Below are 19289 nucleotides of genomic sequence, written 5' to 3'. Positions count from 1 at the left end.
GAAAATGCTTGGTCCTTTTTAGCTGTTCTTGTGTTGAGGTTTTAGACTTACAGAAATTATCCTTCCAAATAATAAGGCAAGACTCTTTATTCTTCTATTTCTATCCTCTTTCTTTTCCAGTTTTCATTTTTCCTCTCAGCATTCCTGATCTGTTGGATCCAATGCATCATATGACAGTTTGTAAGGCTGAGCAATGAAGCTTTTCATGAACTCTGGCTTCAGTGTCAGCAACTTTATATTTGTGCTTTGGAAGATGGTGGTGGTCAATTTTCTCTTTGTATCCTTACAGAGTGAGATAATTCAGTTCTGGGGATATCCAGCAGAAGAATATGAGGTCCTTACAGAGGATGGCTACTACTTGACCCTGAACAGGATCCCAGGAAATAGAAAAGGTAAGAAGAAAAGGAAATAGTCACCTCAATTTGTGTTGATCTTCCAAGATTTGGATCAGTTGTTTACACAAACACAAACACACAGACATACACACACCCAAACCCAATACACATGAAATGGAATCAAGTCATCAGTGCACAAAACTGATGCATCTTTAACATGTTTTTGCTTACTCTTTTTTTTTGCATCTGGACATACATGACTATTGGAAAACAAACCCTCCAAGGGTAATGAAGAAATATTCTCTTTTGAGATGTCATCAGTTTGCTTTTAGAACAGAAATCAAACTACGAGAATAGTTTGATTTCTGTTCTGAGAATGGTATAAAGTCTATATTACATAGACTTTAGGAAATACAGACAAGTTGTAAAGAGTTGTGGTGTACAGATCAGGTAAGATCCTGTTTGAAGTGCTGATGTGATTTGGATTATCAAATTGAACTTATTCACATATCTGAATGAATTTGTTTTTAACTGTACTGAGTTATTCAATTCAAAAATCATTTGGACAAAATGAATGGATGCCTGTGTAAATACTGTAACATAGATTTTTCATCTCTCTGAAGGTCTTCCAATGCTGCCTGTTTTACCTGGGAACAAAGTTCCAGCAAAAGAGGAAAAAGGCTGGTTTAATTCTTCATATTTCCATGTAACTTTCCTCTCTGAACCTCACAGCTAAACACCAGCAGTTCAAATCTCATGCTCAAATACAGTAACCAAATAGCATCATAGGGTACTTTTAATGTTACATTTTGCAATTAATACTTTCGTTTATTTTATTTCGAAAACTTTATGAGGTTCCAAATCACCTGTCCTCTTGGTGCATTGTTTGGTTATGGAAGGCAGTGTTTGGGTAGCAAACCTTCCACATGAGAGCCTTGGCTTCAAATTAGCGGATGCTGGATATGATGTGTGGATTGCAAATAACAGAGGAACTTCCTGGTCTAGAAGACACCAACACCTTTCAATAGACCAAGAAGAATTTTGGGATTTCAGGTATGTTCAGTTGGCATGTGACTGGAATTCATTACGCAGGATGGTGTTTTAATTTTATTCTTTTGCCATTGAAAGCACGCATACCCTGGCTTGGTCTTGATCACTATCTATTAAATATGCTGATAGTTGATTTGAAGAATGTTGCATTTGCAAGTACATATTTAGGCAATTCTGGTTGTATGCCAATTTTGCAATGTTTTGCCAGCTCTCCAGGTGTTCCCTGAACATTCTTGATAGTTTGCCCATCCACCCTGAGGAGCAAATTCACCTGAATTTGCATCTTTAATAAGTATTTTGCCATTGGTTTAAAATAATGTGAAATAGTGGAATGGATCTATGAAGCTGCATGCTATACATAATTAAGTCCAAGAGATCTTGTGCAAACAGTGGGACTAATCAATATACTGATGTACAGTATATAGTTATTTGTTAATTCGCTAAATTTTTTCTTTGCCTTTCCACCCTGAAAACCTGTTTCTGCACTGTACCATTTAAAAATGCTGAGGAGATGGATTAGGCAAAATTTCAGTTTTGAACATGATTTTCTCTATGATTTTTATTTATTCATTTACTTTATTCATAAACCACTGAATCAATAAGAACTCACTGTGGTTTACAGCAATCCAATAAAAACAAACAATTGTTTAAAATGTCCATGGTGAGCATCATTACAGTCAAAATTGTAAACAACATATAATAATAACAGCTATAATAATAGCAATAGAAAACAATAAACAGTTCAACAAAAATAACACAGTCAAGATATAAGGGAAAAAATAAGAGAACATTATAGTTCAATTTAAACGTTTAAAAGGTAACAGTAACAGTAACCACCAAATGCTCTATGGAAAAGTTCCATCTTAGCAGCTTCCAGTAAGTTATTCTAATACTGTAAGTCTGGAGGAGCAAATGAAAAGCTGCCTCCTAGCCTCCATTCCCCTAACCTCACCCATTAATCTGTCAGCACGCATAAAAACAGCAGAATAACGAGAAAGATAGGGAATAGAGGTAACTGGGGATCAGTCCAAGAATCAATTAATTAACATTACAGGAAAAGTTCCCTCAGGATCCACAGCTAATTATAGCCTTTGCTTCCATCTTGCCTAATAATCAGAAATGTATTACAGCATATGTTTAAGTTCAACTGCTGCTCTCCAGCTGAGTTGCAACTTCTCAAACAATTCTGTTGAATTTGTAGAACATACTTTACTTCTAAATCATGGTTAAGGCTCCAGGCTAGAAACCAGGAGGCTGTGAGTTCTAGTCCCTCCTTAGGCACAAAAGCCAGCTGGGTGACCTTGGGCCAGCCACTCTCTCTCAGCCCAACTCACCCCACAGGGTTGTTGTTGTGGGGAAGAGGGGGAGAAGAAGTATTAGGTATGTTCCCCACCTTGAGATATTTATAAAAATAACAAAGGCAGGATAAAAGTAAAATAAAAATAAAAAATAAATTAACATTCATCAAATATTACCTTGCTGGATTTGTTTTGCTTACTCAGACATTCTGCTAAGAAAGAGTTAATACTTGAGCTTCCTGAAGTATTAAAAATTATGCACCATTTTTTGGTGGGCTGAGGAAATCCTCATACATGCAATCACTTCACAGCCATTCTCTATTGTGGTCCTGGAAATGCTTTATTCACTGGCTTTCTTAGGATTCAGTCATCTGGTTCTTAGTGGGCTGTGCACAGTTTCAGTTTGAAGAGGAGTTGATAAAATAATCTCCTTCCTGAATGGAAGCACTAAATTGTTTTTTTGCATTAGATTGAATCAGGTTTCTTCAAACTGGGTACCTTTAAATTGTTTTGGTAATTCAGCGGACTTCTGTATGTGTGCTTCCTTTGTATTAAATCAGTTCTGTTTACTGAAATCTTTGAATCAATTGAATGGAATCAACGATTGAAACTAAGTGTAATCTTTGATTCAGATTAAAGTTACAGTTTAGATCAGATCAAATCATGCACTCCTAGATCTTAATAATTATGATTTTAGCTATAAGTTTTATTTCAGGCTAGAACCAAATGGTCCTAGAAAATATCTGCTTTTTCTCTTTTCCTGGGCAAATTTATAAATATCTGAAGATTGCTGATTTTTCTGTTCTGTTAGTTAAATACACTTAATAGTAATTTAGGAAAAGGACAAATACATGGAACTAAGAACTAAGAATACTCTTCATTCTCAGTTGTGTGTGTTTGGTTTCAGTTTTCATGAAGTTGGAATATATGACATTTCTGCCACAATAAACTTTATTCTTCAGAAAATGGACACAAGGACCATCTATTTTGTCTGCCATTCACAAGGTTGTAGTATAGGTATGTTGAGAATGATGTTTGGTGCTATTATCCAATGCAACAATTTGTGTGTTCTTGGTGACTTCTGAAATCTCTACTGTTCAGAGTCCAGAAATAGAGGAAAATCATTGCTGTGGGAAGAAGTTGTACTAGATATCAAAATTAACTTCATAGAATCACAGAATAGAAGGATTAGAAAATATCTTTGAGATCATTCAGTCCAGAACCCTTCCTAATGCTTACTGGGGGTTGTCTCATTGCTATAATACTACCTACCTGTTTGTGGAATTAAGACATTAATCCACAAATCTCATCAACTGTTGCTCAATGTAGAACAGCTGACTAATGGATCAGCAATTACAACCCAAGAATGAAAAAAGGTTGGAGAAATATTTACCCTTGCATCCCTATCCCGCCCCCCTTTCCTCTCTCCTTTGGTTCTCCTTTCTTCTACATAGCTAATGGTATCAGTCAAACATTCAAGCCCAGTCCTTATAATTGGCTATTTTATATGTTACTTGAATGCATGGAGAAGACATTTGAGATGTGCATATTTGACTTCAGATATAAGACACTTATAAAGAAGACAAGTGTTTCATAAATGAGAATGCCTTGCAGGTGAACAGAACCCACAGAGATCCATTTAAGACAATAGCTGATCTTGTGGAAGGTGAGCACAATCTGTCTCATCTTCCTCCATGCATTGATAACATATCTGAATTGGACTATATTCTCCAATCATTGCAATGGGTGCTCACCACTGATACGCCTTTGAATGCTTGTTCAGTAAATTCAACTGTAAAGGCAAATTGTAAAGCCTTTCCAATTTCTACATCAAAATATCTTTTGATTTATATGTAACCAACAGTTACCCAGTTGAAAACAAAATCTTTCACATGCAAAGTTGTTGCTCATGAGAAAGCCACTCCTCTTACAGAAGTGGTTTTCTGCTTATTACATCCATTCTGATTCTTTACTAACTTGATTTTTTAAAATAAATATCTACCTATAAGACCTAGCTAGGTGGCAGCACTTAACTGACCTGGTCTAATTTTGAAAAGTTAAACAGGATGGGGAGACCCAAGAAATGCTAGAGATGTAAGCTTGATCCAGAAGATGAAAAGCACTTTCTGGAACAAATCAAGGGCCAACCACTCTTGTGTTGTTGCTAAAAAATGATGTCCAACAAGTTGAGCTTAATTCAAAGTTTAATCTTCAATCTTCCTACAATTATTGGATTAAAAGTCAAATTAAAGGATGCTAACTGAAATCTTTACCCACAGCCTTTGTAGCATTTTCAGTAATACCTCAACTGGCTGATAAGGTTAAGATGCTTTTTGCCTTGGCCCCTGCATATACATTTCAAGGAAGCAGAAGTATTCTAATGAAAATCATACATTTGCCAGAGCCATTGCTTAAGGTATGTCTGCAAGCCTATTGTTTCTCAAAATTTCTTAGCCACCACTGTGATGGGAATGATGAGCAATGCCAAGCCTGATACATTAATTCCACTTTGTCTAATTCAGTGTTTCTCAAGCTTGGCAATTTTAATATGTGTGGACTTCAACTCCCAGAATTCCCCAACCAGCATGGTGGCTGGGGAACTATGGGAGTTGAAGTCCATATATCTCAAAGTTGTCAAGCTCGAGAAACACTGGTCTAATTCAAAGAAATCGTACCTGGTGAAGCAAAATGCCAGTCACCAACATTGTCTTTATTAACAAGAAAGCTCATGAAAATGGTCAATGGCTGCAACTCAGTGCTGTGTTTATAACATGCTGGCCTGTCATAGAAAATTCAGAAGTACAGAGTACAGCACTGAGAAAGAACCACATTGATTGCGATGGTTGTTTGGCCTCAGTTTACAGCACACCCCACTTTAGTGTAATCTAATTGTACACACCTCCACTAAAAATCCAAACAGGAAAGTGAAAACAAATGAACAATGAAAACAATACAATGAAACTTTGGGAAAGGTGGATTTATTATAACAATGTAACTGAAGGGTTCTTCACACCTCCCTGGGACTCTGTCTCCACCTGCCCAAGCGAGGTACACCTCACAGTTTGGGAAACCTTGCTTTGCAGGAAAGAGGAACCCCGAATAATGGGAAAACAAAGATTTTTATAGAAGGTGAGGCCTACAAGGTAGGAAATCCTAGGGATCTGATTTGCTGGCCTGTTTGGGGAAGCTGGGCAGGTCCTTGTCTGTGTCCATTGGAGTGTTTCTGTCCTAACAGCCAGGAACCATGCTGAGACAAGGAATAGGTCTCTAGTGTTTTATTACTGCTACATAACAGAGAATCCTAACAAACTGAAGAAGCGTGGGAAAAACCCAGATATATAAACCCCAAAGACTAAGGCGGGCCCGATCTGTGTCTCTTTGAATGGCCACCTAATTCCTCAGTACTACGCATGCGCTTTACAGCCTGGATGGGAGCCCCCTGCTCGCCATCCTCACTCATGACAGTTTCCATTGTTAGGCAAAACAGCCCTTTCAGGACTTTCAGAGCTGGAGAGGTTTCTAAGGAAGTAGAAAGTTGAGGCCATCAGCTGAAGGAGGATGTAAGATTGGGGTAATCAGGTGAATGTCCCTGATTGAGGATGGAAGGTTAGGGTTTCTAAATGTTCTAATTCCCTTGTTAGGGTTGCCCTTGGGCTGTACTGTGAGCTGCTGGATGAGGCTTCTGTTCTTTCATTTAGATGGGATGGCAGGGGGCTTTGTCTGGGGGCAGTGAGGGTCAATCAGGATCTGATAGGATTCAGCTATGGGTCAGGGCTTGACCCTGGTCATATCCATAAGATGATGGGGGAAAGGGTGCAGCCTCCATTTTGTTTGTTAGTTTTTTTTTCTCTACCACAGAAAGGTGGCTAAAGTTAAGAAGGATGTTAGCATTCTGGGAGAATATAGCATCAGAGGTGGGATTTAAAAAGTCAAGATGGCTGCTGCAAGTATGTGATTGAACCGCCCCCCCCCTTTTGTACATTCATAGATGCCATAAGTAGAGACAAAGGATTAGGGCTTCGATTTGTGGGCATGGCCTCCGTCTTGACCATTTTTTAATACACCCCAGGGACATTAATGTTGTAGGCAGTGGAGGACAGACTCATCAATTTATCTTGTAGTAAATGGTGCTTTGAGAGTGGTCATATTTGTAATAGTAATCATTTTGTAAATAGCCAGTTTTTCCAGCAACTATTTTCTGTGTGTACCCACAATAAGCTCAGTGTGAGAGATTGTGGGTAAATGAGGAAGTAATGGAAGGGAGATTAGACATAGGAAGTCAAGAGTCTGTAGGTAGCTTATCTTATACACAGCAACTAATGGGCCCCAGTGGCAAGAAAAGTGGGAAGAAACATTTAATTCCTTCAAACCAATTTCACCTTAATGAACTCATTATAAATGAGAATTAGAAATTCCTCTTGCAGTTTCCAAGATTCTGCATTTACTCGAAGGCTAGCATTAAAGGTACTTCCTGAAGTCTTGTACTTCTTTCTCCTTTGATCTTGCCCAACTGATGCTCTCCAAATATGTGCACTGTCCAAACATTTTTAAAAAAGAAAAAAAAAACAGTCCCAGAATAGAAAAGCACAAATAACATGCTCATGCATGGAGTGAAGTTTGATCTCTTGCTCTTTCTGAAAACAAAGTATATAACCATAATCGAAAAAAAAAAAAGATTGCTCGTGCTTAGTTATGTGTTCATAAAACTACTGAAATAGAGGCCACTGCAGGCATGGTGGAGTTCAAACAGCACTGTCAAAATAATACTCAGCAACTTGGCATCCCTGAATCAGGGCAACAAAATGATCTTAATTAATATTCAAAATGTGAACCTTCTTTGTGATTTGTGTATAGGTTATATTTGGCACGAAAGAATTCTGCTTGCTGAACCCCAGACTGAGAGCAGTGCTGGCCCTAATGTGCAGTTCCCAATCAGTAAGCCCAACCTGCAAGCAAGCTCTTTTTCTTATTGGTGGTTTCCATGAAAGAAGTCTGAATACGGTAAGTGTAAACGCAATTTAATACTTACATTCAACGGTTCCTATGTGTCATCTTTCCTACACCTGGGAGCCCCAGATGTGTGAGTAGTACAACACCTGGAATTCATCAGAGCTGCCTAACACATCTGGAGGGTGTTAGGTTGGGGGAGTCTGGTAGCAGTTCATAGAAGCTATGAGTCCTGTCTTGAGGTTTGTGGATGTTGTTATTGTATAGGAAAACCCTTTGCATTTGCCTGTATTAGTGAGAAAATTTGACCTTAGACATCAAGGGATCTGAAACAGATCTGCACTAGCCAATTGATCTGTTGTGGGCAGGAGGCACAAGCGAGGACTTGTGACATCATGCATTTCATGAGGTCATTGCTCAAATGGTTGCTCAACAGTTGCATAATTTGCATCATTTGTGTGATGACATCATGACACCCATGTTGCAATGGTGGCTTTTGTTGGATTCCTTGTCATTTATGTTTGCTCCTTTGGGAGTTCGTTTGAATTTTTAGCTGCAACACAAACATTTGAGTCACTGCGGAAGGCAGGTAGCTGATAACTTCAGGCATTTATGATGTATGCATGTCAGTGTTTGCTGCATTGGTGCTTTTGGTCTGTCCAATGGGACACTCTCACTGATGTCTCATGAGGCCATGCTGCTGTCTCAATGCAAGGTATTTCTATGGAGTGAAGGACTTCTCATTAATACACCATTCCTTTACAGAGTCGGATTGATGTTTACCTATCACGATTCCCAGATTATACCTCTGTGAAAAATATGATCCATTGGGGTCAGGTACAGTAACTGCAAGTGAAAAATCTTTTTTTAAAAATGTTTTAAATGCCTTTGATAATAGTGTGGTGGAATTTTGCTTGATTGGAAGAACACCAGCTTGATCCATGACTGGGAGGTGGTGTGTCAGAAAGTTCAGCCAACTAGAGGAGTGTTTCTTAACCTTGACAACTTTAACATGGCTGGCTGGGGAATTCTGGGGGTTGAAGTCCACACATCTTAAAGTTTCCAAGGTTGAGAAACACTAAACTAGAGTATTAGGACTAGTCTAATGTTAGCTCAGGAGTAGGTGTTCTGGGGCAGCATCTAGTTGAAATTTTTGTAGGGTTCCAGAACCCTCAGGATCACCATTTGCCAGTTTGGTACAGTAGGTAAGGTGCTGGCCTAGAAACCAGGAGACTGTGAGTTCTAGTTCTCCCTTAGGCATGAAAGTCGGCTGGGTGACTGTGGGCCAGGCACCCCATCTCAGCCTAGTCCACCTCACAAGGATGTTATTGTGGGGGAAAATAGAAGGCAGGAGTATTAGATATGTTCACCACCTTGAATTGGTATGTATGCATGCATACATACATACAGTACATATATACAAAAAGGTGGGATAGAAATCTAATAATAATTTGAATTTTAATGGCAAATCTAGATCTCTGTGTGTGTGCATGTGTGTGTGCATGCATGGTACAGTTTTATACCCTTAAAACTACAAACAGAAACAGGCTAAAATGGAGATATTAAGTCTCTGTCAGTAATTAATTCATCTATTCTACTGCAACCACTTCCTGAACCCCAAAATACAATAAACTTCCAAAATGATCAATCCCAGTAACATCATTACCATGCCTGCTACAGTTCTTGGTGACCAAAAACTCTCCTACTTAAAAAAAGGATAAGGTGAGAAAGCAGTTGTCCAGGGAGGAGATAAAAAGGAATTTAGGCGCAGTTACCCAGTTGATGGTTGATAGCTTCTTGGTGATGGTATTTCTTAGTTTTGGCTGTTCTTGACTGGCTTAGTTACTTTCTTCCAATGTATCATTAAGAAAAGACCCCAAAGTCATGGACAATTATGTAATCTATCCTAGAATGTGCTATCCATCATGTCTTGTGTTTATGGAAGAAAAAGAAGAAAGGCAATGTATAATTCAGGAGACTCAAGGCAGGGGCAGAAGAAAGTACAAATGTAAGGGCTTTGAAAACTGGTTCATCTGCTGCTACCCAATGCCTGTAAAAGTAGTTGGAACAATTGAGCAGAGGAAATACAGCCCATAATCCATGGCCTGCAAAAGCTAACCATCCCTAAGAATGATCTTAGTTCTTTCTCTTTGGTGGGAAAGGGGAGTTGCATAATAGCTTGTACACTCTCTAGACCAACCTTTCTCAAACTTTTGACCCTGGAGGAACCCTTGAAATATTTTTAGGCCTTGGGGAACCCCTGCACATTCAGGCTCAGATATAGGCCAGAAGTTACAAAATTATTATATTTGTTTTATGTGTATATAAGCCTGTATATAAGCATTCACAGCATTCTTAAACTGAAAATAATGAATGAAACTTACCTCTTTAATGTGAAGCTGCCCAAATTTGAAATATTTTTTTAAATAAATTGTGATCTCCCAGGGAACCCCTAGTGACCTCTCGTGGAACCCTAGGGTGCCTCGGAACCCCGGTTGAGAAGCCCTGCTCTAGACATTACTTGTGCTCACAGTGTGAAATGAAATTACCTAGACACAAAATCTGAAATTTGCAGAACTGTAGACTCTTCTGGTTTTGTGTCTATGATCTGCTAGATGGAATAGCAGTACAATTGAACTGCCATATCTGCAACCAGTAGTAGGTCATCAGAGTATTGCAGTTGTAAAACCACAGAACAATTATGGAATTTAAGAGTGACTAAATTGAACTGAAGAGCTGCTGCATACCAGACAGAACTTTCCATGTATCCTTTCATTGTTCTGGTCCAGGTTACCAGTTTTCCTTCAAAAGTAAAGGCAACTAGATATTGAGATTTGGGATGTAAGCACAGAGAAAAAAGGGCAGAGCACAAGACAGTATATAAACATAGTGCTGTAAACTTGCCACTTAGGATAGTTGCAGTATTAGGCTGCCATAGGAAAAACAGGAAGTACAATTGCTTTGCATTCCCCTGCACCAAGTGATACTGAAGTGGAGTGTTTGGTTCTTGGAAGGATTTCTTTATGGTCATAATTGGAATGGAGACTGGAATCAAGAAGGATTGCTCTTGAGCTTGGTGATGGGAAGAGCTTTTTGATTGCAGTTTTATTCAAAGTAAGTTAAGGGAATGAAGTGCTCAGGTCTCAGCAATGTTTTCAGTCTCTGGGGCATGACCTTATACACCTGTGTATGAACTGAACATTCAACATTCACTTTTGGGGAGAAATGGATGAAACATGTGGAATTGCCATCTGCGATCTGGGTTTCCCTTCCTAGAGGTTTCACACAACTTCATGTAGAACTGCTGCAATTTTTACTCATTCTTACTTAGGAACTTAGAAGATTTCATGCAAGAACATTGAAATCTCATGAAATCTCACCAGCCTTTATCCATTCTTGTGAATAATGTATATTTAATTTCATAATTCCATAGGTGATAATATACTGCATTGCTAACTCATGATCCAGATTGTCATGCGGTACAATAATTTCTGAATTCTTCAATATGATCACAAATGAAAAGTAGACAGTGTCCCTTTCATTCACTGTATATGCTCTTTACCTCCTGGATATCCATATTTTCCTTGGAGACATTCCAGGGGACATCTGATCTGGACCAATTTGCACAGCGGATCCAGCAGCACTGTCCTTCACACTTTACATTATCAAAGGCATAAATAACACAATAAAGCAAGTTTAAATCAAGGGCTCTCTGAGACCTGCCTTTCTGGCAACCTTTCACTAACTGGAATTCTAAATCTAACAAAACACTCTGCTATATAAAAAGGCCTATGACCTAATCTTAATTTGGAACCCTAAAAAGTAGTGTTTTTATGACAGTATAAGGAAGGGTTCTGATGTAAGGTTGGGAGGCAATGAAAATTCAATACATCTTTCTATTGACGTCTTGTGGGTGTTCAGTGAAATAGGTCAAGGATGTATTGCTACTGTAGATAGTATACAACAAACCTATCATTGAAGAAATTGAATCCAACATGTAAGCATCTCTGTATCTCTCATCTATTGTCCTTGGTGTGAAAGTTATGGATGCATTATTGTTTTGGTTCTGAAGGTGTAGGTTTGTGTTTTGTTAAAGGCTCTGTATACCTATCCAAACATTGTTTTCTTTTATTTTCTAGATAAGTAAATCAGGTCAGTTCACATATTATGATTATGGCTCAAAGAACCAAGTTATATACAACCAGGTAGGAATGTGATGGATTGTGGGTTTTATTTCGGAATGGAATGAGCAATGAATGTTTTGCTCCCAACTCTACATTCTGCAAATACTTTTCTTGAGTTGGGGAGTCATTAATATTTGGGTATTTCTGAAGTGCAAGACCTAAAGTTTGGAAGCCCCTTTGAACATATAGATATTGGTCCATTTAAAGGTTTATAGTTCTGTCATGTTCTCTGATGGACGTAAAACAAACTGGGAAATGTAAAAAAGGGGAAGAAAAGTCACCCCATAAAGAAGTTGCTGTCCCAACACAAAGCCTGAACATATTTAAAATAGGACTAGATCATAAATAGGCAATGATTTTAACTCTAAAAGTGGCATTGGTTGCTTACCAGTGAGATGAGGAACTCACATGCATAGAATCCTATATGAACAAGGGTTTTCCGACACTTTGATTCCCAGGTACTGACCAGGAAGTACAAGGACATCAGATAGTTATTGAGCACAAGCTATAATTTCCCTTCAAATATGTAGATGTTCAGCTTATTTCAAGAAAGACTTCTCTGCACCACCAAAACAGCTCTTTCACTTTCTGTTTATCCCCTTCAACTGGTGATTGGAATATTTCTTCATCATCATCATCATCATCATCATCATCATCATCATCAGGGATACATTTGAAAGGGAAAGTCTATTTTAAATTTGCTTTGCCTTGCTTTGCAGACAATGCAATTTGGATCCCCAAGCTGATTAGTTGATCTCACTTGTTATCATTCCCTGTGGAAGCTTAGCAAGATTTTCTTTCATTGCTTAGAACTACATATATCCAGAATTCATATGACAAAATATTAAATATGACCAAAGTAAATGCAAGGGACTGTGAGATTCAGAGTTGCACAAAGTATTAAGGCTGGGAACACTTTGAAAATGATTTGGAAGATGTACTTCAGAATTTGCATGTGAGAATCAGGCCAACAGTCAGCCTTTCCTAGGGCAGAGTACTGTGGCATGCCTGAGCACTAATTCTGAAGATTCTATCAAGGCAAGTTTGCTGCGTCCAGCATGATAGGCTTCCATGTGAGACTTTCAGTTGGTAGCTTAGGAAGTGGGCTGGAATGAGAGAGACTGAACTGGCCAGTTCACGAGGGACAGTCAGATAAAATAGAAGATGAGTGATTCATCAAGGCACCCCATTAAACCAGGCTTGCTTGAACATTGATGGAAGACTCAAAAGATTGGGGGAGACCCAGGGCAGGAAGGAAATACATCACTATTGACATTGACATGCTCAACTCTTTCCTTCACCTGCATATCAGAACTGAAGGCATGACGTTTGGAACAAGCACAAGTCCACTGACTACTAAAGACCAGTCAGTTTTGTCTTGCCAAGAAGAGGGCTCCCATTAAGTGGGATTCTGAAATCCAAGAAGCTTTTCTTCTACTGAAAGAACCATTCACCTCGCAATCCATCCTCTCACTTCCAGATCCAATCTGCACTTTTGTTGTTATGGCTGATACCTCTGATATCATCATCATAATAATTCTTCTGTACAGGGAGTGTTTTCTTCCCTATGTTTGTATAAGAAATATTTTCATATGTACACATATAATAGTTTGAATTTTGCAGCCACTGCTGGATGTTATTGTTTTCTCAGAAGAAAATAATCTCTGCACAGAGAGACCTTTTAAACTTAGATATGATCACGTGCACACAGTGAATCTCAGCTTTTGGCTTCCTTAGAATCTAGTGAGTAGGCATCATACAGATTATTGTAATAAATAAATAAATAAATAATAGAAACAAGGAAACCTTTGGGGCCTGCTGGTAAATCAAATTATGGCTTCCACAGAGGCACACTGCTATGAAAAGTGGATCAACTCTCATCCCAGGGGCTGGAGTGACAAACAGGTATGATTATATAGGCTGTAAATAAAATAGGCTGTAAATTAAACATACTGCATCCCTTCTTTAACTTTGTAAGCCTCAGTGTCATCACAATAATTACACATTTAGAAATGGAGCCAATGACTTCATAGAACATATGAGCTGGAACCAAGTTCATTGGCTCCAACTCCCTGCTCAGTGCAAGAATCCACTAAAATATTCCTGAAATAGACCCATCCAGCCCCCGTTTGAAAACCTTAATGGAGGAGGAATCTAGTATTCTTCTAGGAAGACTATTTCACTGCTTTTACCATCAGATGTTGCTGTTGCTGTTGTTGTTCCTAGTGTCATTCCACTTGGTCACACAGTCTGCTTGTTCTTACTGCAAAGCTTATCAATACATGATTCCCCCCACCATTGTTCGACCAACTTGTTGGAGGGCTTGGAGAGAGCGACTGGCCCAAGGTCACCCAACTGGCTTTCATGCTTAAATGAAGACTAGAACCTGGATTTCTCTGCTCTTAGTTCAGGACCTTACCATTCCACCATACTGGCTTTCAGCTCTTACCATCAGGACATTTCTCCTAATATTTCTTTTAATATCAGCCCATTGGTTCTTGTTCTGTCTTTGGTTTCAGTGCAGAACAGGACTATCCCCTCCAACACACAAAGCCTTTTGATGGTTGTAGATCTCTACTGTATCTTCTCTTAATCTTATTTTTTTACAGGCTAAACGTGCCCAGATCCTATTTATTTATTTATTTATTTATTAATTATTGCTTTTTTAAAAGAATAACAAAAAGAAAAAACAGAAACAAAGAGAATCAACACACAAAGATACATACATTATCAAAAGAAAAAAGAAATACATAACAGGTGATTTTTTTAAAGTGAAAAAATAACAGAAAAAATAAAATAAAAATATGCAACATAATATGTCATGACAAAAGAAAACAGTCACAATTCTATATATATTTATCTAATGCAAATATGATGCAAATATATATAGGCAATCCACTCATAGGTGGCAAGTGTAACCAGATCTTCAATCTATTGAGTAAGTGGGGCCATACATTTATCTTTCCAATGCTGCAATTTCAGTGTTTTAGCCATCGTACAGGCACGGAGAATCCATTTACGTTGTCCAGTTGTCAAATTCCATGTATTAGGTATGTAATTTGGGAGAATATTGTCCTCTGAAAATTTTAGCTTTTGTCACACAGCTACATTTATATGAGCCACTACTTCCTCCCAAAACTTAGTATAGGACATTGTAAGAACATACGTTTTAAAAAGGCATTGTCCTTATCACATCTCCAACACAATGCTGTCTTAGACACAATGCTGTCTTTTCTATACAAATGTAATGGAGTCCAATAAATTCTAAATATTATTTTTTTGTTGTTTAAGTTGTAATTTAAGGTCCATTGACACTCTTGCTATAGAATGTGCCCAGATCTTTTAACCATTTGTCATAGATTTCTAGATTTGTAGTCAATCTGGAGGCTTTTATTGAACCTACTCCATTTTCTCTATATCCCTTATAAAGTGTGGTGCCTAGAACTGAATATCATATTCCAGATATGGTTGAACCAGTATAGATAACAGCGGCATTACTATCTCCCTTGATCTGGATGGAATGATTTATAAATACATGTCAAGATTGCATTAATATCACATTGACCTACTATGTGAATTTAAATCTGTACAAAAACCTCAAATGTTTTAGATGTGCAAATGATTCATTAAAGTCAAGTTAGATGTATAATTTGCTAAGAGAGGTTGCCACAAACTAGATTGTTAACATTTATTTTTAGTTACATTTGTTGTTGTTTTTGTTGTTTTAATTCAAATAATTACGGAGGCATTAAGGAGATGAGAAGTACAATAACCTTATCACATCATGTTGCATCAGGCCTCCTTAATTCGAACACTCCCAATTCCTGGGATCACACAGCTGCCAAGTGAAACTGAAAAGAGTTCCACATTTTTAAAGAGACTCCAACTGGAACGGCAAACATGTATTGCTTTTGAAGCACCTTTTCCAGTTCGGATATGAATATTCCTATAGCATTGCTATTGGTTTTCCCACCAATACATAGGGATGGAAACTGATATCATAAAAAACTTTCACTTAAGAGTTTTTGATTGTTTATGTGTCATCAAGTCTGTGTTGACTCTTAGTGACCACATAGATAGATTTTCTCCATGATGATCTGTCCTTAACCTGGTCTTTTAGGTCTTTCAATGGTGCACCCATTGCCTCTGTAACTGAGTTCATTCACCTTCCTGCTGGTCATCCTCTTCTTCCCTTTCCTTCCCAGCATTAGAGACGTTTCTAGAGAGCTAGGTCTTCTCATAATGTGTTCAAAATAGTATAACTTGCTCCTGGTCATTTGTGCCTTGAGTGAGAACCCTGGGCTGATTTGTTTGATAAACCATTTGTTTGTTTTCTTGACTGTCCACAATATTCTCAAGAGTCTTCTCCAATACCACCATTCCAAAGTGTCACTACTCTTTTTATCTTTCTTCTGTCCAACTTTTGGTTCCATAGAATGTCACAGGGAATACCATTGCTTGCATGAGTCTGATCTTTGCAGGTATAGACAGATATTTCTGAAGAACTTATAAAATGAGGAATAAGATATAAATGGGAGGTTCCATTTATGTTCAGACTTCAAGGAAAGGAGATTATTTCCACTTTCTCCAAAATGAGCAGAACTTTGACAGAGTCAAAGAAAACCCCAGGAAAAATTATCAGCAAAATTTTCTATCTTGTCATCAGAATTTCAGCAGTAGCACTGCATGATAACTAAGAAATTAAGCAGATAGAACTAGAAGAAGTAAGCTATTTGTTAAACATATTTGCTGATGATTTCATTCTAACTCTCTCAAATCATGGGGATTCTGCAAAATATATTAGGATGAAGGAATTTACAAAGGTATCAGATTTAGTAGTGAATTTTCAGAAATCTCACCTAATGTTCCTTCTCACACCACATACAGAGCAGAAAGAGGTATCTAGTAAATTAAACATACCAGTGGCTTGTAAACTGTTCAAATACTTAGGAATGAATGTTACTAAAATAATAAATTATTTGAAAATAACCTTATTCCTTTTTGGAAGAAAATTAAAAAAAATAAAAGGTGGCATAAGAAATATTTGAATATAGTGAGACAAGTTGCAGCTGTTAATCAATCCTAATTTGATTGTGGTCTTAGACCAATACAAGGATAATGTTCTGTGAAATATACATAGTCTGTCTTAAAATGATAACAAGGTAGGATAAAATAGGAAGATAAAAATTAAAATAAAATTAAAATACATTTATAGACTATCTGACTAGACCTATAAGTGCAACCTAAGATACAGCCTATACTAAATGAGAATATAGACATTAAGAATATATTAAGTATAAAGTGTGAATAGAATAGAATAGAATAACTTTATTGTCATTCCACTACACACTGCACACCAAGTGCATAATAAAATGAAATTTCATTGCAGTTGGCTCAGAAACACAATCAAGCGCTAAAATAAAAATACCATAATTACTATAAAATATACATTCTTTACACATTCCACATTCCACTTAAAAAAACTTACTGAGTGTTCAGGAGTCTGATAGCCCGGGGGACAAAGCTATTACCCAATCTGGCTGTTCTACATCGGGTGCAGCAGAACCTTTTCCCAGAGGGTAACAAAGAAAACAGGCCATAATGAGGATGGGAGGAGTCACTGATGACATTTCGAGCTCTGGACAGACAGCGTGTGTATGTGCTATATCCTGGATGAGAGGCAGTGAGATCCCAAGTATCCTCTCTGCTGCCCTCACCACCCTCTGCACAGACTTCCTATCTGAGGCACTGCAGCCTCCAAACCAGATGGAAATACAGTTGGTCAATACCCTCTCTATAGTGCCTCTATAGAAAGTAAGGAGGGTGGGAGGTGGAAGATGCACTTTCTTCCTCCAACACAAAAAATACAGACGTTGCTGTGCTCGTTTTACCAAAAATGTGGTGTTAAGAGACCAAGTTGGACTATTTGTTGGCTGCACCCCCAGGAATCTAATGCTACTGACTGACTCCACAGCTATGTCATTAATAATGAGTGGAGTGTGGCTAAGCTGGTTCTTCCTAAAGTCAATAATCATCTCCTTGGTTTTTTCCACATTTAGAACCAGGCTGTTTCTATTGCACCGCTCCACCAAACCCTTCACCTCCTCCCTATAAGCCCACTCATTGTCATCCCTGATAAGACCCACCACCGTTGTATCATCCGCATACTTCACAACGGAACTGGTGGTAAACCTGGTGCAACAGGCATGGGTCATCAGGATGAACAAGAATGGGCTCAGGACACAGCCCTGTGGGGAGCCGATGCTCAGAGAAATAGAGCTAGAGATATTATTTCCAACTCGCACCGACTGAGACCTCTCCGTAAGGAAGTCAAGTAGCCAATTACACAAAGGAGTACTGGAGCACAGAGAACCCAGGTTGTCCACCAAATGCTGGGGAACAATTGTATTGAATGCTGAGCTGAAATCAACAAACAGCAGTCGCACATAACTGTTCTTCTCCTCTAGATGTGCCAAACTTGAATGAAGAACAGAAGAGATTGCATCCTCTACAGAGCAGTTCTGCCGATAAGCAAACTGAAGTGGATCAAACGATGGAGGGAGTCTGGAAACAATATAGTCCTTTATCAGCCTCTCAAAACATCTCATCACAATGGGAGTGAGTGCTAAATACTCACGTTAAAAACATGAGTATTTAAAATTACCACTATGTTATATGTATAAAAACAAAAATTAAATGATTTGCTATGACTTACAATACATTACAGAAATTAGCCCATCAGGGTCTGATGAATCTTCATTGCTGCAGCACAGGACCTTGCTACCTGTGCTGTGACGATAGAGTTTTCATCTATAAGCAGCAGGTGAGTGTAGTCAGAATCTGTACGACCGGAGTGTTTACTAATCAGGGGTATGATGAGTTTGGTACAAATGTCTCTATAAAAAACGCAACGCAGAAGAACATGGTCTGTGGGTTCCACCTCTCCGGAGTCACAAGGACAAAGCCTTATGGCTAATGGTATTTTTTTATATTTGCCCTCCAGTACCGCAGAGGGGAAAGCATGACAATGAGCTAAAGAAAAGGCTCTCCCATGGCTGGGTATTTCAAGCTGTGTGAGATAACTAGCTGCAGGAGACAGGAAGTGTGCTGGAGACAGGAAGAATAGAGCCTTCCCTGTATCTGCTTGCCTCTCTGTATCCTTCATCCTTTGTTTCAGCTCTTGTTTGGCTCGGTTGAAGTCCATCTCAAGGACTGTAGATGGGGAATATCCTAGCTTTAAGAGATTTGAATCAATGGCCTTGGTCCATGCGAATTGAAAGTTATCCTAAAGAATGAGAGGTGCTAGGTCTTTGGGGTAGAATTTGAGCTTTAGCCACAGGTTTAAAGAGGCTAAACACACTCTTGACTCAACCCAATTGCAGCTATTAAAATGATGGAATTTTCAAAACTAACTATTTATTTCAAGTCTTAATGGTCAAAATTCCAGAAAAATACCTTAATAATATCACAGAGGA

General features: G+C 38.3%; 1 protein-coding gene across 1 annotated transcript; it reads left to right on the top strand.

Moving 5' to 3' along the window:
* The first annotated feature begins 253 nt into the window (after window positions 1–253).
* Window positions 254–6553, top strand: LOC134500499 (lipase member M-like). The gene is made up of 5 exons (XM_063307834.1): window positions 254–392; window positions 1190–1388; window positions 3591–3700; window positions 4963–5099; window positions 6542–6553. Exons 1-5 carry the CDS (start codon window positions 254–256, stop codon window positions 6551–6553), a joined length of 597 nt encoding a protein of 198 aa, XP_063163904.1.
* The last annotated feature ends 12736 nt before the right edge of the window (window positions 6554–19289 follow it).

Source organism: Candoia aspera, chromosome 6, assembly GCF_035149785.1.
Source record: "Candoia aspera isolate rCanAsp1 chromosome 6, rCanAsp1.hap2, whole genome shotgun sequence".
Classification (NCBI taxonomy): domain Eukaryota; kingdom Metazoa; phylum Chordata; class Lepidosauria; order Squamata; family Boidae; genus Candoia; species Candoia aspera.
The sequence above is the reverse complement of the archived record's forward strand: the minus strand, read 5'-3'. Positions and strand labels throughout refer to the sequence as shown.

Excerpts from the sequence above, each read along its gene's own strand:
- LOC134500499 (XM_063307834.1), top strand. The coding sequence starts at position 254 with ATGGTGGTGGTCAATTTTCTCTTTGTATCCTTACAGAGTGAGATAATT. Across the intron at positions 393-1,189 it reads GATCCCAGGAAATAGAAAAG|GTTCCAAATCACCTGTCCTC; the intron begins GTAAGAAGAAAA and ends AAACTTTATGAG. Across the intron at positions 1,389-3,590 it reads GAAGAATTTTGGGATTTCAG|TTTTCATGAAGTTGGAATAT; the intron begins GTATGTTCAGTT and ends GTTTGGTTTCAG.